A 23,349-nucleotide genomic window follows, 5' to 3' on the forward strand; every position below is an offset into this window, starting at 1 on the left:
TTCAATTTGATAACCAGAACATTGGTTTGGCAACGTTGAAAAGATATTCAAAGATTGGGAATTGTCGCAAACTACTGGAAAAAAGTGATGTGATCAGAAATTATATTTTTTTTAAAAGAGATTGATGCAGCCCTATTCGTTTCTGCAGAAGTAGAAGACGAGACGACGGGTGTCATTTTGCGTTGTGCGGCTTGAAGTGAGGTGGCCTGTGACTCGAGGCGGGCGGTTTTTAGGGTTTGATGATGTGCGTAATGACAGACGAGCCCCCGAGTACATCTTTGGAGTCCTGCAGAAATAACAGTGTGTGGAAAAGTTGATAGCTCACACATACGACGGAGCCGCTGCGATGGCATCAGAGCCTAATGGGGCGCAAGCCAAGATTAAAAAAAGGTGCCTGAAGCCATTTTTACTCACTCTTACGCGCACACCCATTAAAGCTGGTTCGCACGCAACCTTTGAGTTGTTTCTTTGAAACAGCTGAGGGACACGAAGAGCACCCCTTCACTGGATGATGCTCATGAGATGGATCTTAATTCATAGAATACATTCTAGCCTGTGGCAGACAATAAGCATGTACCAATAAGATTTGGGTGCTCTATTCCATATTCTCTCTGAAAATACAAATAATTGGGAGAGTTAAACGGCAACGATATGATCGATGACTGACAAAAATGTCCTTTCTCATCCTGGCACACAAAGACACGTTCAGTGAAAAAAGAAAGCAATGGACATTGAAGTATTGTGCACGGATCCGCGAAAACAATTGGAGCTGTAAAACGCCAGGGAATACAGTTTGACAGGCAGGTTTGAGCAGAAATGCGCCACACAGGGCCTGACTGAGGGTTAATCGAAGATAGCAAAGGAGGAAACAAACGAATGAGTGTAAATCTCCTGGACTACTTCCCCACTTTTTTGGCCCAGAAGGATCTGATGAAGATGTTCCTGAGGTGACAAAGTTTCTTCAGCTGGTGCTCCCTGTACCAGCTACAACAGTGTCTGTGGAAAGGTGCTTTCCAGCCTCGACTGCATGTCACTGTGAGGTCAATTTCCACATCCTTAATTTAAGGATGACATTGGTCTCATCCGGAGGCCATCAGCTGGCCACCAAGAAAACGGGAAGTCAGTCATTAACAAAAGCGAAAGTAAGAATAAAGAACTTTCCCTAAAAATGGTTAATTTAACAGATATTTTTAGGTCTTTGAAGTACCTTTCATTTTGAGAGTAGCTCGGTAATGTCTGTGATACAGTAAAAAGTGTCTTTGTGGCTATGATGTCTACATCATATCCCATTTTTCAAAAATCACTATTTGGATTTCCTTCATTTTTACAGTAGACCAATTGTGTTTGTTTCTTATACATGTAAAATTGTCTTTTGGCTCAATTGCTTTCATTTATTAAGGAATGCTATTTTTATACAATAAATCATTAACTAAAATCGGATAATTTGAGAAAAAAGAGTGCGAAGGTCCCATGTCGAAGCCAGACCCTGAATTAGGAAGAAATAACAGCAAAATGTTTGGCTTTTACTTGTTTTTAGCCTTGCATAAGAGTACGTACAGTATATGTAAGTTGTTCTGTCATGTTAAGCAGCTTTGCTGCTTACAATGTAATCTGGTAAGGGTTTTTTTGTTTCCTCCAAATGAGAGGTGTGAGAAGAGGAACCACTGCGTTTTTGTGACGCACAGTACAAGCTTAAGAAACTTAGGTCAGAAAAAGGACGAAACCATGAGAGGACAGAATCTCGCAGCCGGAAGGAGGACCAGCAGGGGATCGCAATACCACTACCACCTACAAGGCCTCTGAGAATGATGTTGACCTTTGCCCCCGAAGCCAACCTGAGTCTCCACATGACCACGTTTAAAGAGGAAAAGAAGATAGAGGTTTTGTTTGAAGTTCACCGCCATACACTAAAAAACACTTCTGCAAGAATAAAAACGAAACGGACAGAATGAAAGTGTTTTATTTTCAAGGAAACAGGATAAATCTGCACAAAAGGCAAACATAACACACAACATTATGGCGTTTATTGGTTTTGTGATGCAATTATTTACAGCCCTCCACAAGATGTTATCAAATTGTCTCTTGGGTAAGGAAGGGGGCTTTTTCTCAGACATGAAAGTCTGAGCATTTCGCCAGGGCGATTTACCCACAAAGATTAGTTTATTTATATTATAAATAGCATGTAAGCACCGACTCGAGGCCGCAGCAACTCTACGATCCTGTGCATGAGCCATGAGACTAGACTGATTTACAGTTCACTACGCCAAGCCATGCCAGTTAAAAAACGTGATGTTAGTAAGGTAAAATAGCAGACATTTTTCTGATCTATTGTTTTAGTTGTGAGATTAAAAAAAAAAGTATTTACAGAGTGGTAATGGTTACAGTAACAGCTGGTGTGAAAGAATGTCTGTTTAAATGGTTTCATCTTCAACGCTGGATTCATCATCTTTCCTTGGGTCCCCTCCAAATCTCTAGAAAATAAAATAAATTGAACTCAGTTTAAGGACAGTTTATACACCTACCTTTTCCAAAAGGTAGTCGCTTTTAATACAGGTTTATGAAAGTTGGGTACATTGGAATTGCACAACTCACTCTGTAGCGTATCTCAGGTCATACATCAGTGGATTTTTCACTAGTGTTCTGAACCTGCGACATTCAGAAAGAAAATTACTAATTTAACATTAACAACAGTTCAACGTCATAATAATACAGCTCACAGGAAATGGAGAAAGAAATATACTTTTAACTGTAAGGAGGGCACTTAGCGTTTTGAGTAAGTGATTTACTTTGAGGTTTATTTAGCACTTACGGCTTTAATGAACAAATAATGAATCACTGGTACCTCTGCACAGAGCAGATCCTTGGCCTGGGGTTGGGCTTTCGTCTTTGGCTTGGGCGCAACTGGTGGTTTGGTTTTTCTTGGGGATCCCGCAGGAGCTTTTGCTTCGTGGAAGACCGCCGAGGCTTCGGTCCTGACCGCTGTCTCTTTCACGCTGATCATGGAGACAGAGACCAAGGTGGTGTCCTCCACCTCTCTCCCAATAGTGGAGCGGTAGCTGTGACTCGAGCTGCTGAAGCCGCTCACACTGTCCCCTGATGACTCTGAGCTGTCCACTGGAACAAAGAGAGAGGGATGGATTAGGAGCATAATCAATGGATGGATGAATGGATGGGCAATTCAATCTGAAATATGCTAACTGGAAAGCAAAGGTTCAAACACTGTTTTAGCAATCTTGGTCCCTTCTGACATACTTGGACGCTTCCACAAACAGTTTACCTGGACCTCTGACCCTGTTGTGATTAAATTAAGCTGAAAAAAAGGCTTGAATCAGTGAGGCTGCTCAGGGGCCCATTAATAACAGCCTGTCGAGGCAATGGGAGGTTCCTGGTTGTACCATTTCATCCTCCAAGCAATTGGCAATAAATCATACGCAACATTTAGGTCATGTGTGATGTTTGCTTCGTTTTACACACTCACACAATAAGTTGTGACTCCCATTCTCGTGGTCCAGGTCGTCCTCTTCCAGAGCTCCAGCAGGTGATACGTATCCTCCAAGGTCCCCTCCTAACCCCCTGCACTTCGGCACACACATGTATCCCACAGGGGACAGGGAACTTCTTCCAGATGAAGAGGAGGAAGACGAGCTGCATCCTGAACCAACAGATTTTGGCCGACCCTCAGGAAGCCTGTCCCTCGAATCCCTTGATCCCATGCAGGGCAGTACCCTGTTTTCTACACAAACCAGGAGAACATGTTTTTCATGAGAGCATGACAGGGCAGATTGAGAAAAAAATATCAGAATTGATTAAAGAAATAAAGTGATGTGATAAATTACCAAAGGTGTTTTACTGACAGTTTCTTCTTACCTCTTCCTGTCGGCACATAGTTGACAGCTCTGTCATTGATAGCTGCATCACTGGGCTGGATGTCCATGAAGGGCTTGTTTCCAATACCCATGAACACTCTCTCTTGCATTCGGACCTCTTAACATGTGAAATACAAGTTTTCAAATATTTAAAATTTAAGACATTTTTATACAAAAAATTATTCTCACACAAAAGTGGAGACTGTTACTGTTCATCCCAACATTAACAATACTAAGCCAAATACATCAGTATCTTTACACTGAGGGCTTTTGGGATATTTCTGCATTTGTTAGTACCTCTGTTGTGCACTGCCTGCTCCCACAGGATCCGCTCCAGGTCCTTGGTCCAGGCCTCCTTCACCTGCCGGCTGGCTGCTTGAAGTGTGTACGTGTCCTGCGTTTTCCTCTTCCTGAACCAGATCTCGAAACACAGCCCACTGTCACCGCTGTTTTGGGTCATGCCTACATCTGACGTCTTAATGTAGAGAAAGAAAAAACGATTATGGAAGACAGTACTTATACAAGTAAGTAAGTATATACAGCACACAGGTTGGCAAGACTTCAGTTCTACTGAAAGTTAACTTGTGGAGTGGAGGACAACACACAATTAGTGTTTTAAGTGTTGGGAGAAGAATGAAAGTGCTAAGCGAGGGCAGAGAAATTGCACACGTGAGGCCAGGGTGTATCCTGGGGCCAATAATCATTTGGAAATTGTGACTTTACATGGAAACTAAATGTTGCAGGTACTTCCTGCGTACACGTCGCCTTGTACGTCAACGGTGCGAAAGAAGAAGTTGTTCTTCACCAAGAGCCTTTTTTTTGTCATGATCATTGATTTCTTAACTGGTATTTGTGTTTCATGTTTATTTGTGTGTGTGAAGCAATATGTGTACCTTGAAGGACTGTTTGTAGATATACGTTTCATTTCCTACGTCCGTCTTCCTGGTTTTGCTAAAGAGAATGAGCTCTTGAAAGAGGAATATGTGGCGTAAACATTTTTTCTTCCTGAATGTCACCAAGAACTCATCCTGGCATATCAGCTGCCCCTGCTCCTTCAGATTAACCTGCAAATGGAGATTCTGAGGGTCAATAATATACCAGCAAAAAAAGTCATTAATGGAACTGTTTCATTTCTTTAGCAATATAACATCCAAAGTCAAAGTCAGCTTTATTGTTGATTCCTCAACTGCTGCCTCAGCATCAGTGAATTGAGATTTATTCAAAAAAATTGGCAGACTTACAAGGAAAGTTCACTGATTCTGTGCCCCCCCCCCCCCAAACTACCAATCACACAACACCTCCGCTTACATTCCATGGAAAAGATGATTCAACCTGTAGCCTTCCTGTGGGCCAGTCTTTCTAAATAGACAGTGTTTCATTAATCTAAATGCAAAAGATGAATGTCTTCGCCGCTGTCACCACTTGCATCATCCTTAATGACTTTGGTCCTGCCTGTACGTGTTTCTCTACTCTGCTTTCGATATGTAAAATGTAGAATTTCCAATGTTGGATGAGAGAGTGAGGAGTCATTCTTATCACAGTATAGCACACACTGTATTACATTACATTATATGTCATTTAGCTGACGCTTTTGTCCAAAGCGACTTACAATAAGTGCATTTCAACCATAACTCCAAACTCCAAACTCAAGAAAGTGCAATTTCATCATTTAAGCCAATGTACAACTTGCTATAGATAAGAGCCATTATAAGTACAATTTAAGTGGCACAGTTCTTTTGTCGTTTTATTCATGGTATAGTCTGAAGAGGTGTGTCTCTAGGAAGAAGTGAAGGCTCTCTGCCATCCTTATGTCAATACACTACACCTTACATATGCACTGTATATACAATATCCGATATAAGATATAACGGTTTAAAATGAAAGAAATGTGAGAAGAAACAAACTGTCTCACATCGCAGTGGTGGATGGCGTCCATGGCCAGCAGGTTGTTGCCGTGGTGGAGCTGGAAGTGGATGACCTCCAGGGCAGCCTTTACCTCGGCCACCTCCCTGGTTTGTCCCGGGCCGCACTCCCTCATCATGTCCTGCAGCAGCAGACTGTACTTACTGATCCGCTGCACGGGCTTCAGCAGGTACGAGCACAGGTCCATCTTGTCCCCCAGCTTCAGTTGTTTTTGCTGGAGAGTGAGGGTAAAGCCATCGGGGTAACGTCAAGGCTGAGTGGAGAACACGCTAACACCAAAGTGGATGGGAAGACATCCATCGTGACTAAAATCACGTCGTGAGAGGTCTTGCTCTTTTCATTTCATTAGTCAAACTAAGGGTTTCGGGGTGAGCAGGTTAGCTGCTCGCAGAGAGGATCGTGCTCATATACAAAAAAAAAATGTTCTCCCTCTTTTATGAGGATTTTAAGACGAGGAAGAAGAGAAAGAAGATTGAGGGGACAATAGCAGCGCTTCTCACCTTGAAGAAAGCCTGTCCATGGTTGATCAGAAGACTATCAGACTGGGGTTTGTTCTTGCTATAAAGGGCATATAAAGCAAAGCTTTCTCTCTGAAATGAAAGGGAATAAAGACCAATAGGCAAATTATCACCAACAAAAAAAGGGTGATTCACAGTGAAATGCAGACTAACGAGTATCAGTTCACAGCCGTGTTCCTTATTTCCAAAAGATCGGCTCAATACCAACATCAAAGTAGTTACATGGAAGCCCAACACACATTAGTCTACAGCTGGTACACATCTGGAAATGCATTTGTTGCTTAATCATCAATGTTTTGGCTCAAAACAGGAAACCATGAACTACCTCTTGACATTATGCAGACTCACATCTGCCCAAACCTGGTTGTGTCATGGAAACAATTACTCGGGTGCACCCCAGGGACCGCCAGAGTTCATGCTTTAGTTACTTTTGTGTCATTGATTCTATTGGCGCCTACATGTCTTAGGAAACATCGTCCCACTCTGAAGGGTTCATCCACGCAGCTCTCCAACTCGTTGAGGAAATGATGGTGGTGGAAGTCGTGGAGTTTTTCCAAGTTGCCGAAGACGCTCCCCCTCCGGCCCCTGAGGTCCTGAGGAACGTCTGGCCTCTCCAGCTCAGAGAAGTAGTGCTCTCGAACATAGCCCAAGGCCTTCACGTACTGCCTCTCTGTGGACAGCAGCTCCTCCATGATCATCTGTAGCTTCCTGTTCCAGAGGAAATACATGAAATCACACATAGGACATAACATAACCTACGTGAGCTCAGGGTCATTTATTCAGTGTTATTTATTCAAACCTCATATTTATCTGAGCATATGAAAGTAATGTTTAACCACAGAACAATTATGACCCATCTCATTTGGTGCTATGTTCTTGACACCATCTCGCTGAGCTTTAGATTACAGCTAAAGGAGGGAGGTGTTACTTACAAAACATTGCTCCCATTGTTTTCAGTCTGTGTGAGTAATGTCTCTGAGGCCCTTAAATCTTTAGGGCTCTGGGTGGGGACTGTGGATCCTCCACCCTCCTCTTCTTTGCTGTCTCTTTTTGACTCGCAGCTCAGGTTTCCTGACCGTACGGTCCCACTATGGGGAATGGGCGGATTTTGGACGGGCTGCAGATTTTCTTTCAATGGCTGCGTTTTGCTCTGACAGTGTTTATGTCGTACATTCAAAGGTGAAAAGCCAGAAGTGCACGTCAAACGAGAGCGCACGCAGGAGCCCTCGCTCAAGGACCGACCCAAAGGCCGGTGCAACGGACAATGACCGTCCCCTTCAAACGAGTACGTGCTCCTCAGATCGCCCTCACTGTGGTGCTCTCGTGGACTCTGCCTGGTTTCTGGGTGACAACCAATGTTCTTGTGAAAGAAATGAGCAATTTGCTCAGTTTTAACTGCGGCTTCAGGTAATTCTTGCCCTTGGGATTCTTCTTTCGAGTTGTGCTTTAATTGATGGTTGGAGCACGCCTCTGTGGTCCTTTGTCTTTCGCTTTCTTCGATATTAACGACCTCTTTCTGAGAGGGATGCTGCTGCGTCAGTGAGCTTTCGTCCTCCACCACTTCACGTCTTTTTTCCTCCTTCTCTGTTTCTCTATCCTCCGCTTGAGGATTTGCAGCTGTGAGCTGCTGGATCTGGTTCTTATCTACTCCTTTCTCTTTCTTTAGCAGCTCCTTCAGACGCTGGCCAACCTGTTGGCACTGGACCAAGGTTGCATTCCACACTCTCATCACCCCAGAGGCCCCTGACCCCATGGCACAGGTTTCAGCTTTCAGAGCCTGGAAGTGTGTGGTGGAGAATTTGCCACCTATTCTTTCTTCATACATCTGGAGTGTTCTCAGGGTCTGATCTGGGTAACAGCCCTGCTCTACCTGCTCCAAAAAATGAAAACATTCCTTGGCCAGGGCAGCCGCCTAGACAGAGAGAAAGAGAAGGGAATTTCAAATGTAAAGGTTAACACAAATCAGTATATGTGGACAAAGAGCAAAACATGAAGAAAGACAGAGATTTAGATGTCTAGTGTCAGATCGGTGATGTTCACACAGCAATGACAAAACACCAACCTGGTCACAGAAGCGGTGCACACGCACTAGTGTTTCCAGTTCTTTGTGCCTTTGCTCTGCACGCAGCGTGAAGTCATCCACGTTGGATTTGAAGGTGCTGACCAGAGTACGAAAGACTTCTGTTGCAGGACTTGTATCACTTGTGCCAATGACTGCTTTTGCATCCCTCACTAAGCTCAAAGCGTACTGTTGTTTGTCCTGGAACAAATGATAAGATGTCATGTGGAACAGACTCCCCATCTACTATTCCCCGTTAACAGTGTCGTTATCTTATATTTTTCAACATTGACACACAGATGGCCAAGTAAGTTAGCCTGTCTTATTTCTGAAACCTTGTTGTTATATAACTTAATTCGTGTACCTTAGACTTAGTGAGGAACACATCAAAGTGCATCAAGGCCTTTTCTGTGCACACCAGGGTGTCCTCTGTTGTGTAAGAGTCCTTCAGTCTCTGTTCGCCTTCTGCATTAAACCACATACCAGCCTGCAAGATGTAATAAAAGTGTTATACAAGGGCCTTACTTTCATCTGCCTACATTAAATAACATAAGAATGGATTGCCGCTGTTTCAACATATAATGTTGGGTTTTTGTTACCGTGCAAATTTTGGCCTCCATCTCTCTGAGCCTGAAGAGGAACTCGAGGTGCTGGAGAGACTCGTTTGATCTCATCACCAGAGTGTGGAGCTTCTCCTCCACCTCGTTATACAGACTAGTCACTGACTCCACAGCATCTCTGTAAGGACAGTGTTTACAAAGTTACAAAGGAACGTCTCTAACCACTTGAATTGCGTTGCACGGTAGCTTTTGTAACTTCTGGGGTCAATGCACATTTCTTAAGTCAGGACACCCTCAGAAGATTATGCAATAATATCTGACATTATGATTTTTTTATACCTAACTACACTACATGGCCACTCACTTCGATACTTGTGATACCATACTGCTAATGACAAACACGCCTGTATAAATACTGAGAACATTTTATAATCTGTAAATAATTTGGCATGAAAACATACATGATTCAACCATCATAAAGACAATTTTTAAAGGAGAAAATATATTTTTAATTGGTAAAGAAAGTAGTCCAAAATGTGGTGAGGAGGAAGGTTACATATTTGAAAAGTTTCTTCAATGAAAAAATCCATGTAAATGCAAGACAATGCAGGCGAAAGGTATTTAAACACTGCACAATGTTGCCGTCATATATCTGTGCGCATTGGGACAAGAAGGAGAAAATAAGTAGACCTGGTACCTGTAGTCCTCAGACTGTGGAAATCTGAACTCCTCCCTCCTCATTCTGGCCAGAGCGGCCCCTCCTTCTCTTTGCAGAGTAACCAGTCGAGTGTCTTCCAGCACCTCTCTCATTGAGGCCTTCTGTTCCTGGATGCATTGTTGCACTTCCTGCGGCAGCCAAAGTAAAGTCAACACATCTGAGCGGCTTCAGAATGAACTGTGTGACTTCGCACAGTGAACGTGTAGAATCTACCTGGTCGGTGTCCATCGTCTTGCTGCAGTCAACTTTATTGATGGCCTTCTGAAAAAGGCTGTCGGCCCCTCGCAGCTCAGCCATGAAGGCCACCAGTCTCTGGAATGAATTCAATGTAGGACGCGTGATTCATCTTGATATCTACATATTGTACTTGGGGGTGGGCTCTCATAAGCTCTTGCTTCAGTCCACTCCTTTTGAGCACCATGTGTACTGCTCAAATAAATAAACAAATTCAAAAAATTCAAATACATAGAATTTTCAGTCAACTGATGCTCCCTATTTCTTTCTGCCGTATACTTTCTATGACCGTTTTTGTTATATAATAACGTTACATGCAATGGGGCTTTGGTGGACCCCAAGCCAGCGAGGGTTTGCTCAACAATTTATACTACAACGAATAATGGAACTAACCGTTTAAATAGGACTTTGCACTTTTTAGTTGTCTCCTTATTTTGCCTCCACTCAAAGCTATATGTGTTTTTGGTCATTTACAGGAAACTCTAGTGGATCAAAGGGATTGTGGGATGTGAGCAAATATTCAGTACCTGATGGAACTGCAGCCAGTCGGTATGACAGTAAGTAAAGGTCCCTCCCAGGTCAGAGGTCAGCTGGGAAACTTCAACTGTCTTGTTTAGGGCTTTCATAGAAGTCACAATATCCATCTTATGGACAAATGCAAAGACAAGGTTCAGCAGGAGGAAAAAGTATCAATCATCTCCATAGTGCAAATCAAAGGATTAAAAAAACCCATGGAAATTGGTATCATTTTTAACCTGTAACCCGGGCTGTTTTTCAGGCCGTGGACAAGTGTCTTTGTCCACCAGCATCACGATACTGTGGACAGCATGGAGAGCCTGCTCCTGTAGCAGATGGTCAGTAAGTTCAAAAATGAATGAATAAGATGCAACAGTTGCTCTTATCACTCTATCACTGAACTTCTTTCTCAATTGTGTGCAACAGGACTACCGTTGGTGTTACTGGTAACACATCATAAACTTACACAAACTTGAAATGAACTTGCGTGTCAGTGCTTGACAGTACGTGTATTATATATTTTATTGCACAATTTCAAAACCATCAGTTTCTTAATCTGCGAATTAAGGAATTTGGCATCTGCACAACTGTTTTTTTTTCCTACCTGGGCCATCAGCAGAGCTTTGTAGAGGTGAAGTGAAGGAGGCTTCTTTCTGGAATTGATGACCAAAGTCATTCCAAGCTCTCGAACTTCCTTCCTACAAAAACATCGTATCATGTCAGGGCACATTCAAACGTTATGACCTCACCACAGCATGAGGTCGTTTTGTTTGATTTGACTTTTTTCACTTCCATTTATCTTTATATCTCTTGACACATAGACGCATACTTCTTCACACATCCTATTCCACACTTTAAAGCCTTTACACACCCTCTTAATGGCCTCTTCTCGGATTACTGCTGTGTGGCCTACACAAGACATATCTGCTAATTCTCGCAAGACGTCGCATACCAGACAGTTGGCAGCCAGCCTGGACAGAGACTGTTGTTTTCGTGGCTCTTAAGTGGGGACAGAGAAAGGCCGAGCTATCTAGTGGAATGACCTTTTGACTTCAAAGACTCCCTTAAACTCCGTGTTAACAAAAAGCAAAGTTAAAGGGGTCGCTAGTAAACCTTGCAGGAGAATTGACACTGCTTTGGCAAACGGTCAGAGCAGGTCAGTATTACAGCGAACTATTTTTAAAGTATACATTTGACTTTGACTGTTATACTGCATGAAATGTTGTTTTCGTAATTGTACAACAGCAGCTATACAAAGAAATGGACCTGTAGGTAGCAGCATGCATCATGTTATTCAAAGCCTGCAGTGGACACTTTAGCTATTCAAATGGTATCTATTGCCCTCTTGTGGTCAAACATTGTATTACATGTCATTACAACTACAGCTTTTGTCTACTCAGCAATCACATTACATTACATGTCATTTTAGCTGACGCTTTAATCGAAAGCGACTTACATTGACTTACAATTATCCTCTAAATGATAAGTGATCAATCGTTTTTGTTATAGAGATAACTAATAGTCATTGTTTTTGGTACCTTGGTATGCAGTGTAAGTAGAGTAGTAGTTCACAGACACTACGGACTGACACCAGACTGGATGTCCACCCCTTTTTGTCACCATTGACCTCAACGACTGCCCTGCCCGTCTTGTCCCTGCTGCCTGAGGGTGTGTAGGACAGAAAAAGAGGTGAGGGATGTGTCATCTGTACTATGTACTCAAAGTGCAGTGAGTGACTGTAAGTAAAAACAAGTATGATGAATCCGGTTGGGGTAGAAGAGCTTTGAGATAGAGAAATCTTACAGTTGACAATATTTAAGTGAACGCTCAGAAATCATGTACCTGGCAAACAAATAATGCCCAGTTCAAGCATCCCCACAATGCCTCTGAACCGTGATTCCTTGGTCTGTGGATGCTGGTTAGAGTCAGAAGTTGTTGATAGAAGTTGAAGTTGTGCAGGAGGTGGCTTTTCTATCTTCAAGTTATGGACTTTGAAGTGTTGTCCATCCGCGGTGGTGGGAATTTCCCTCCTACTTAAATGGGAATCTGCATCACATTACACACAAATAATTATAATCCCACAAAAAGGTATAGAAAAACAAATAATCATTGCAAGAACAAGTTTATATTTTTTTCCTCATAATGTTTGTGAACTTTCGATCCTGTCCAGCAAGCCCACTTCCCACTAGTTGTCAGTAATTATTCAGTGCTTCATTCATACATCTAAACAGACGTCATTCAAAATGCATCCAGCTGCACAGCTGTTTACAGACCTTTAAACATTGAACATGGTCTCCTTAACAAAACCCTGAAATGGCCTGGCTACTAAGCCTGGCTTTGATTTCAGACACTGTAATTGGCTTCTCCTTAGGGCCAACAAAGCCTTGCCTGTGCTCTCTCTCGTTGCTGATCTAACAGTTTATGACAAGCATGTCTCCAGGCAAGATCTCAACATGCCCCTCTGAGGGTTTGCGGATGCACGCCAGCGGGGCGCAGGGCACACAGAAACCTCCCCTTTTTGCATGTCACAGTGTCTCCCTGCATTAGAGGAATGCTCTGCTCTTACTTTTGGGGGTTCAGGCTCTTTCATTGGGTGCAGAATGGCATTTCCTTTCCCTCCTGCGGTATTGGTAATAACGTAAAACGTAGCCAAATCACCCGGACAATAGCGGGAGCTGGCTTGTAATCTGGCCCGACGTTTGACCTTTGAACCCTCTTTGTGAAGCGCCTTTATGATCTCAGTGGAGCACATTCCCTCAAGCACGCGAGGTCACGGTCGAGTTTCAATCACTCTGTTTGGTGTGAACGTTCAGTGGCCCTTCAAGCATTGAGCAACAGATCGTAACAGACCCTGTGTGTGCAGTAATAACATGTCCACATGAGGGGAATGAGAAGAGAACAGTCCGCTTTACCTTGTTTAGGGGAGTTGAGTCTTTCCAGCTTTAAAGTCACTTGTTCCAAAAGATCGGCTTTCTTACACTGCATCATGCTGGTGATTGTCTCAGGGCAGATGTCACTGTGGCTCCTGTTGTTGACTTTGTAGAGAAGCGGACTCCCTTTAGAAGTCTCCGACACGGTGGACAGAGACCTCACCTTAGTTTTGTGTTTCCCTGATGGTTTCACAACCTCCACCTTCTGAGGTGGTTCGATGTCACCATCTGATCCTGGATGTGTGCCAGTATTTTGTCCTGATTGGTGGGAAATAAGTTTCATCTGAACCTTGTGACTCTGGCTCAAACCAGGCGTTGATTTCAAAATCTTTGGGGATTCCTTCATTGGGTTTTCGGACTTGGAACTTGTAGGAAGGTCTTTGAGATGAGATACAAAGCTTTCCGGTGTTGCTTCACAGCAGTGTTTATATTGGCTGAGCTCGTTTCTTATCACAGGTTTATTACAGTTGTTGCAACAGCTTCCAAGTTTGTCTCTTTGAGCGTCAAATGCTCCCTTGGCCCTTAACTCTGGATCCTCACAAAGGACCACCTCCTCCAGGGCAGCCAAAAGGTCTACACTGCCCTTCTCAAAAGCAACTGGGTTTCTCAGCGCTGCCACGTACGAGTCTCTGTACCTACACTTTAACTCTTGATCCGTGGGCTCGTGCTCCAGCCTTCTCTGGCTGCACGGTGTACGAGGATCCTCTGTGTACTGAAGGTTGCGTCCGAAGGGGACGTTATTCCCGAGTGGTACAGGCGGCGGTGGTCTGACGGGTTTGAACAAACCAGAATTTTGTGGATGTGAATGGCTGCTGCTCTGTTTATCCACAAACTCTGTGCCTGTGGCGATATCTACCAGGTCCACATAATCACCCTCAATCCCTTGATAGTTACGACTGTCCCAGGTATTGGGAGAAACCCAACCCACAGGTTTGATTAAAGGTCTGGAGCATGATTTGGAGGTTTGTCTTTCATGATTCATCTTGATAAGTTTGGAGGAGCAGTCAACAGGCCTCAAAGACCCTGGCATCCTGTCTTTTGCAGGAACCATAATGGCTCCCATCGGCAGGGTGGAGGAGGTAAATCGGGAGGGAACTGAGATTGGTTTTGGCTCCGGGGGAGGTTCGCGATAAGTAGGCATGACCTTGGGCTTGTCTAAAAACTCTGGGATGGCAATGTTTGCCCAGGGCACCTTGATTACTCCTTGATCCGTACAGAGCAAGCAGCGTGACAGAGGTGTCTCCTGGCGCCCTTCATTGATCTCCTGCAGCCACTCCTCAGTGAAGAGGCAGGGGTAGGACGTCTCGGGGACGGGTGTCTCCTCCACTTCTCGACAACCCTCCTGCAGAAGACTTTTGAGGACAACACGAGCTGCTTGGTCCCCGAAAGGTTCCACCTGTAGATAGAAATCTCCAGGGCGCAGCAGCAAAGGGTTCACAGGTGCTAACTGGATGATGGTTTTGTCATGGAGACACAGAGGCCAGCCTTCACAGCGGAAAACCACATCTGAGTATCCAGCCTAGAAAAAGAAGAAAGATTTGTAATTTTGGTCTGACATGCTCTATTTTCTCTTTATTGATGCATTTGTTTTCTAGCATGGCCTTGCCTCCTATTTCTCAATCTCAGTCATTGGTAAAATTCTATCAGAAAATACTCTCAAATGTGAGTCATTACCAGTATAATTTAAAAGCGCAATTACTCTAAAAGAAGTTACCGAGTGTTTTCTCACAAACGTGGAGATTTATGTGAAAATATATGTACAGAGATATATCTGATACTCACACATGCTGCCTGTTGGACACTCTCCAGCAGGTGTTTGGAGGGGATGAGGAAGTCCAGGAGACACTGTAACGCGTCGCCGTGGTAACGTTCCTCAATGGTGCGAAACAACTGACTGAGAACGATGGGTGCTGTGGCCTCGAAAGGTGGGAAGAGGGCCGAGAGGGCACCCTGGATTGACGAGTCGAGAGATTCAGGGTTCTGGAGGAAAAGAAGATGTCAGTGACATGGCATGTGTACCGACTCAGTAGCAAGTTATCCTTTTATGAGAAAGAAAAATGTTTGATTTTTGTTTTTTTTTGCATCTAAAAGCATGTTTCAAAGCCACAGGAATTCAAACCCCTAAAACTAGGAATGCAGGGATTTAAAAAAATGAAAGACATTTAAAACCACATTATCGCAGGGTAACTGCTGCTGTGCACATAATGAAAGTTGACCAGAGCACCAATGTGAGTGGATATAAAAAGGAGTGGTGTGATCTACACATTCTTGTCAAATGAGAATTGTATTGACCTGTCAAATGAAACACATCAATCATAAAACATTTAATTCCGGTCCACGGAATCTTCAATCACAGTCTCATCTCATATAATCAATACGTTATAATGATAACCAAACAAAACAGATGCCCTCAAACAGAAACCCAGGCAGGTAATAAATACCATTGAATGTGTTATAAATCTCCACACAATGGCCTTTTTTATGTTGTGTATTCCACTAGTTTGGGTCGAATGCGTATGGAAAGTAGTACACTGGGTGTGGAAAAAAATAGATGTCTATTCTAACGCTGAAATATTTTAAGAAGGTCCATATTGCCAATATAGCCAAGATCAAAGGATGTGAAGATGCAACATGACCGGACAAATATTTTTCTGGGTCTTTTGCCCCTTGCCGTTCATGTAACGAATGCCTCGGGGAGTTTTCAGCTTCAAAGTTTAGAAGAAAAAAAAAGAAAAATGTTGAGATGGTAAATGATCATCACCCTAAAAGGATAGAGGGGTATTTAGTTTGACCCTAATAAAAGTTTCCCAACCTATCTGGAGAGGATTAAGTCTGTTCTGCATGAGTGTATGCAATTTGTTTCATGTCTTTCCAGGATCTGCTTCATTTAAACTGTGTTTGTAGAGGACCAGGAGGCCACTGAAATGCTCATTCGGGTCAAAAATGCCCTTAAAGAAACAGCGGCGTGAATTATTGACGACGCTTGGTGTCTGCGTTTACTGCCCGTGCAAATGTCTGCACCAGATAAGCCGCTCGCAACTCGGCCACGGGTGGCGTCAACCAAAACACACCTAGTAACAATAAGCAATCTCTAAAGCTTTTTTGGTGAACAAAAGCGACTGCGCGACTTTGAGGGAGGGCTTTTGAGACGTGATGGCTGTTTACAGACTAGTAGAGCGACCAGGCATTCAATGCAATGCTGTGCACTGCAAATATTGTACTTTTTAATCTGATCGTGCAGTCGTTCAATCGCTTCTCAGTAACCTGCTGTGTCAATCTCCCGGCCCCACAATGGGGTCCATTTTTAGCCCCCCTCCTGATTTAGCTTGATGGCCTGACTGAGACCAGAGACCAGCAGAGGGTAAACACAAGGGCAGCAGCTTCAAAGACCTCACGCTGGTGGGCGCTAGGACTGTGAAGACCGCTTGGCTTAAGGGTAGGCTACTTTTGTGAGTACCTTGGACAGTCTTAAAACAAAAGTCATAATGTGGTTTCACGTTTTAGTTAATAATTCACCAATTCCTTAATCTTTGATTTTGTGACTTAACTTAGTGTTGCATTCCCTGTTCACTGAAACCGTGTTATTGTGCCTTTTAGATACAAGGTGGTTTTGCTCAAATAAAGTGTACAGCATCAGCATGTGGGTTGTTTGGGACAAATCAATGTCAACCTTGGACACTTAGTATGCTAAGTCCTTGTATCTCTCGTAGAAGTTGCATGTCTTCAGTGGAGAAGAATGCTTCCTTTTTTCTGATTTGCGCACATCTGTCACAATAGATTAGGAAATGCAGAACAGAATACCTTCGAGGCTGGCTCTTGAAGGGTAATGCGTCACAGCTGTTTTAGACTGACTGAAGCCATTCAACTTTGGGTTCTACTGTTTTTTTCAAAGCTAAAGATAAACCACAGCTCATATCTGCACACTGTAGAGGGCTCGGACGTTCATTTCCTCTCTGTCCGCATTTTACTTCAATAAATGGACTTGGCTGATATAGACTTCATTTTATGATTCCCCCATTATTAGAGCGTGTTTACTCTTCTTTAGCCTGGTTTTTAATCCATCCCTGAAATACAACCCTAAACAAAAATACAATTCATTTATTATCACAACATTATTTCAAAATCCTTTCAGATTAAACCTATTTTTGTTAACACTCTGAAATTACAAACGCTCTCTCTCTCTCTCTCTGTGGGTGGTTTGGCTAGCAATATATATTTATATTAGTGAGATCCTCTTGAGATTTTACAGAGCATTGCTCAGCTGGACCCGGTTCAAGCCGGCTAGCCAGCCAATTTAACTGAGGGTAAGTTATTCTGTATCTCATTACATGTGAAAAACTGCCAGAGAACATGCCAAACGGGCCTAAACAGAAGATTCAGAAGGACTTTTTCTGAGACAAAGCAGAGTAGGAGACGTTTTTCGGGGGTTTGAATACATTATCATCATCGTCATAGTTCTTGCACAATTCAGAATGTTTAGCCTTTCCTTTTGTGTTTTTAACAGCTCTTCCCATTAATGCTGGCTAACAGCATTACTTCCGTCCCTAGTGAGGATCGGACATGATAAGTTCCCTACATAATTATGATAGCACAATTATTCCCTGTATAACAGTGCACAGTGATTTTGCCCTCGCTTCCTTCCATCCTTTGAGTCTCTACTTCTTTTCTGAAGTATTTTTACTCCCTTAATCAGCCAGAGAGCAACGTTTAATCCCAGAACCTTTGTCTTGGCCTGCAGAGACAGTGGGGTTTGATCAATGTCCAGCTGACGGCCACATTCCACCTCCGCCTCCTCTTCAGATTCAGCACAAGGGGATTCCCTCTCCGCTCATTATTGTCCAGTGCAGCCTGCGACTTAACTCTTAAGAGCTTTAGACTCCAGCAAAGATCATTGTTTGACCTGAATTGGCATGCTAGTTTGGACAACAGGCTTTTGTCTTTGCCTTGTCCACCCTTCGGGGCACCCTGAGAGTATTTGCAGTGTTGACTATTAAGCACATAATTACAGGTTTCCTCCGTGTTGCCTTGGGCTTCGGCCAAAGAAAGTCAGCACAGCCACAGTGTAAACACGCTGTCAAGGTTTTTAATGCACAATGTGTATTTGTGTCATCAGCCACAAAGGCTCCACAGATAAGAGGAGTTAAGATGACCATAATGTGATTTTGAAGAAGATTAAACTCAACTCAATAGACTTGAATCTTAAGGGAACAACCTAGAAGGAATTGGTTGATGTCTCTATCTTGTCTTATCGCCACATTTGATTTAAATCCAGATCCAGATAATTCTCTCCAAGCTAAATTCTCTCTGGGCTAAAAAGCAGAAACGACGGATGAGTGAAGACCTGGCAGTAAGTCCTGAAGACTGCCTGAACTCTGCTTGCACGGACACGTAGATATGTCCATCTCAGCCGTGACAATACCATCCATGACCTCAGCCAATCCCGTCCTAGGCACAAGGGGCTAATAGGTCATCAGGTTCCATGCTCATAAAGCCTCTAAAAGTGGTAAGATGCAGAGTCTGGGAGCAATCAGTCACATGCTAATCCAAAACATGTAACCAGTATCTCTCTTTCTCTTTCTCCGCTTTTTCTTCGTTTAACATTGATTAACTCCTATTTGGCAGTAGTGCTGTCGTGCTGTGTGTTATCCGCTCTTGTTAAACTCAGCAGAGGGGTCCTCCATTCAACAAATCCATCTTAGATCCTTGGAAACAGATGGCCTGTTCAAGACAAAACCTCGTTTTCTTGGAGCTGCCATGAGTAAATAGCGTGTGTGTTTGCTACCAGACCTTTAAAAATGGCATTGTTATAAATACGTTTTTTAGTTTTAAATAACTCAAGCCATTTTTATTAAGGGAAGAGGCTTTGACCTGTATTTTCTCAAATCACATGGTGCCCAAGATTTAAAAATCAAATAAACTAAGATTTGATTTCACAGGATTCACAAGTGACTCATTAATAGACCCTGAAAATGTAAATGATGAACAATGACAGACAGACTTCTACAATGCAACTTAGAAGATCCAACACTGCTGATTGTATCTGTCTTTTTCTGTTGTCTAGGACGATCAACCAATTTGTTCTGAATCCAAATAAATCTGTGCCGTCACCTTTTCTCATGAATCATTTTTTCAGAGCTCTCAAACACTGCCTGCATCTGCTTCTGTTTTGGATAATGTCCTCTCCAGGTCAGCACATCTTTTAAACTACCACAGAAAGCAAGAGAGTCGGCAATGTCTGATGAAGTGATTGGCCGCAATCAGGACAGATGTGACTTTTAAAAGTTTAAAAGTTCACCATGTGATTTTAAAAACAAAAACGTACACGTATCAACCAGTAATTCCACATGTTTTTTGTTTTTCCTCTGGAATGTCGATGATTTATTCATAATGAACCGCTCCCATTTAGCATGAAAAAATAGAGTCTGTTCGATCTCATTTTATTTCCCAAAGCTTGTATTCTGGCAAACTCCCAGTAAAAACAATCCAAAGAACGATTTAATGGCCAAGAAATTAGGTTAATAAAGAAAAGGGTCAATATAAATAAGTAGCGTGCGGCCTTGTCAAATCCATTGAGCCCTGACAAAGGGGATTCATTAGTTGGTCAGCACGTGAGTGTGTTTACAGGGAGTTGACTAAACACTCACATCTGCTTGTCTTTGTCCTTGAGCTCTGCAAACAATGGAGCACAACAGTCGACATGGCATACAAACCCGAGGTCTTATCTTTCAGTTAATGTTTCCTCGTCAGATGGTACGGCAGACAGTTTAAAGTTATTCAGCTGGTTTTGGACTTAAGCAGGCGAAAAACCGATCGAAGGACTTGAGAGTGATGGGTCATGATCACTGAACCAGCTACAACACTATACTGTTGTTTTTCTAAAGGAGGAAAATGTACTGGTCGTTAGCCATAGCTTCACCAACATTTCCCCCCCCCCCCCCCGGTACTGGCCAACAGCTCTGTTCAGAAAACACACTGCACAGCTTCTCTTGAGTTTGACTCACTTTTGTGAAACAGAGATAATAAACACACTAAAAAAGAACTGATTCAAGCAAGATTGAAATAATTTGGCTCCAACAGGCCCGAGCCGCAGATGTCTGCAATTATCACATAACGCACATTGGTTTTGTCTTTTTGATTTTCCCTTTCTGCCTCTGCTGAACTTTGGTAAAATCTGAATGAGTGAAGATGTGGGCAGAACGTCTTATCTGCCAGCACAGAAGATAGTATTGTAAGAATACTTATTACATGCAGGGGAGGGGGCTACTGATGGCTGGTGGATGGACAGAGAGCATCTGTAATCCTTTAAGGCAAGGCCAGTATGTATCAAAATCTGGATACTGTAGTACAGCCAGTCTATTGTGCTCCAACTGAAAATAGATTAAGGTTTATGCATGCATGCATACTCTAAGGGGTGGGAAAATGCAATGTTATGGATGAGCCTTTCTGAACCGTGATGTGAAGCAGGTATGTGTCAGACTTTTTTACGTCTGAAATCAAGAGACTTAAAGCTGCTGTTTCTTGGTATCAGAGAATGATCACACAGTGGTTGTGTTGCTTGGCTTTAGTAAGCGTTTTAGCATCTAGTAGCTCACTGTTTTGACTTTAGTCTGACAACGTTACATTAACATTTGTAGATGTAGTTTATTAGCAAAAAGCTCAACAAATACAAAACTTGTAGATGGACATGGTTAACGACAAGCTTGTGAACATAATGAAAAATTTAGCAACTAAAGAGCCTTATCATTTTCCCAAGAGGTTAGAGGACAGCAAGTGAATAGGGGACTTTTATTAAATCAGATGGAAATTAAGATAATTTGAATACTGACATTACCTTCCTTCTGCTGGATGTCTAAATAGACAATAGATTTTCCCAAAACCAATGAATGCAGGTTTAAAAAAAGATCCTGTCTATTAATTCAGAAACACACTCTTGTTCATATTTACAATTTTGGATGAATCACTGAAAGACCTGCTCATGCTCTGGTGAGGAGAGAGAACATTCAAAACCCACAAGATACTACAGACTGATGATTTGCTTTAACTTTGAATATACTTTGAATTCTGCAACGGACACTTCAGCTGGAAATACTAACACCATGTTCACTGCACAATGAATGAACCACATGCTGCAGTAAGGTCTTAAGGAAAAAGTGCTTGACCTTACTGGTGAATGAATGACTCTTGGCTTGTCACACAGTTACTTCTGTGAAGGTAAATATAAATTCAGACCAGCAAGCCGGGGCTCTCTGTTATGTATTACCGCTGTGTTTACCCAAGATTGAAGCTACTGGTCAGACGGTGTAGTAATCTAATAATGCAGACATCGCCGACTCATGACTTGAAGTTGGAGGGTGTTCACGGAAGACAAAATCAGTCATGCAATAAATAAAACAAACAGAGGGGGCTGTAAAAATTGGTCGAGCCAGTGCTGCAGTGCATGTGAAGTGGGGGAAAGGTACACAATGCGCTGCCAAGTCCTCATTTATCTGGCAAACCCTAGAACGATGTTGGGGGTCGGACTGGTTTCCATATTAGAATTAAAAGTACACTGAATAAATGCTAAGCTAAGAGGAGATTCAAAAAAATCTTTATCAAACCCCATCTTAATTTATATGAACTGACAACCAGTTGACACAATGTGAAAGATTCCATATCTTCCAGCAAGCCCATTAAAGCATTTTACCATTTTACTCTTTTTCATTAGTTGAAGTTGTAATCGGTGTTAGTATTCTTGTGCCGTCGTTTAAGGCCCTGTGTTTTGAACTTATTCAAGTATCCAAAACTCAACTGGAAAACGTCATCATGTGCACCTAATATTAATTTGCCAAAATTTTCATACTCAAACACTGACCACTGAAGTATGTGTGCCATCTGAATCAATCAAGGCCTAATCAAAGGACTTAAAGATGCAAAAGCGAGAGACAATGCGCTTTTATCTGTCCCTCTCTCTCTTTGTCAGTGCGCACACACTTAGAAAGCTTTAGTGAGCTGTTGATGTGAAACAATCCCACCAACTGTGCTCGCGCTAACAAAAAGGTTTGAAGAGTGCAGCCACGTTAACTTTAAGCCACCTTTGTATGTCACAGAATTTGAGCTTTAATGAAAAGGGTTCTTCATACAACTGAAAAATAAAATGCTAAAGTTATACACAATGAATTATTTATAACACATCAGGATTCCAAAGCTTCAGACACACATGACTGGCAAGAGAGAGAAACAAAGTCACTTTTCCAAACCAAGTGTCTCACGCTCTCAGTTACTGGGTCAGTGGAGCAAGTTAACTCTTAAACATGAAAGTAAAAGTAAAACCAGGTCTTAAACTCGAGTTTTTGGAGATGTTACTTTACCATCTTTGCGGACGTTTCTCCAATATAAGCCCGAAACCTTTTTTCATCGTTGGTCCTTATAATCCTCTGGAGATAGCCTCCCTTGGCTCTGCGCAGTGAAACCTCTGCATGGTTAGAGCATCAACAAGTGAAGTCGACCCGAAGTAGATCCACATGTTGCACTCTCTCGATCCAAGAGGCAACCAAAGTTATTCCCATTCTTCAAACCCTCTCCACAAGTCTGAGTGTGTTGCACAGAGAGCAGCACATTTTTAGCCTTCCTGTTGATCCTCTAGCTTCGCTTCTCTGGCTGCTTTGAGAGTTCAGGGGTGTGTGACACACACAGAGAGAGAGAGAAAGAGGGGGGAGAGAGAGAGGGGGGGAGAAAGAGAGAGAGGGAGGGAGAGAGAAGGGAGTAGGAATAGGAGTGTATCCGAGGGGGAGGAGAAAAGCTTTCCCTTTCAAAGGAAATCCCCCTCAAGGCTTTGCAGAGTTTCTTCGCTCTCTCCCTCAAACACCACAGGCTTTATCACACACTCGCACACACACACACACACACAACATGCCACAAACGGATACACAAAAGCATGCCAGTTCCGACACAAACTCACTGAATGTGTTATACTGTACGTAACGTAAGGGATGTAAACACACGGCTGCATACACAGCGGCGACAGAGATCAGAGCTGCTGTTGAAAT

At 42.9% G+C, this 23,349-nt stretch overlaps 1 protein-coding gene across 1 annotated transcript; it reads right to left on the reverse strand.

The window, feature by feature from the left end:
• Positions 1–1,944: 1,944 nt before the first annotated feature.
• On the reverse strand, positions 1,945–22,970 carry quo (quattro). Its single transcript, XM_037491200.2, has 24 exons — positions 22,672–22,970; positions 15,107–15,304; positions 13,307–14,843; positions 12,237–12,440; positions 11,933–12,056; positions 10,999–11,092; positions 10,634–10,720; positions 10,406–10,522; positions 9,858–9,956; positions 9,624–9,772; positions 8,966–9,104; positions 8,731–8,853; positions 8,370–8,567; positions 7,240–8,219; positions 6,766–7,015; positions 6,290–6,379; positions 5,779–6,003; positions 4,760–4,930; positions 4,164–4,341; positions 3,868–3,984; positions 3,479–3,733; positions 2,843–3,114; positions 2,593–2,646; positions 1,945–2,471 (listed from the first exon to the last, which is right to left on the reverse strand). Exons 1-23 carry the CDS (start codon positions 22,672–22,674, stop codon positions 2,611–2,613), a joined length of 5,646 nt encoding a protein of 1,881 aa, XP_037347097.2. The 5' UTR covers positions 22,675–22,970; the 3' UTR covers positions 1,945–2,471; positions 2,593–2,610.
• Between the last annotated feature and the right edge of the window lie 379 nt (positions 22,971–23,349).

Source organism: Pungitius pungitius, chromosome 8 (genome assembly GCF_949316345.1).
Source record: "Pungitius pungitius chromosome 8, fPunPun2.1, whole genome shotgun sequence".
NCBI lineage: Eukaryota > Metazoa > Chordata > Actinopteri > Perciformes > Gasterosteidae > Pungitius > Pungitius pungitius.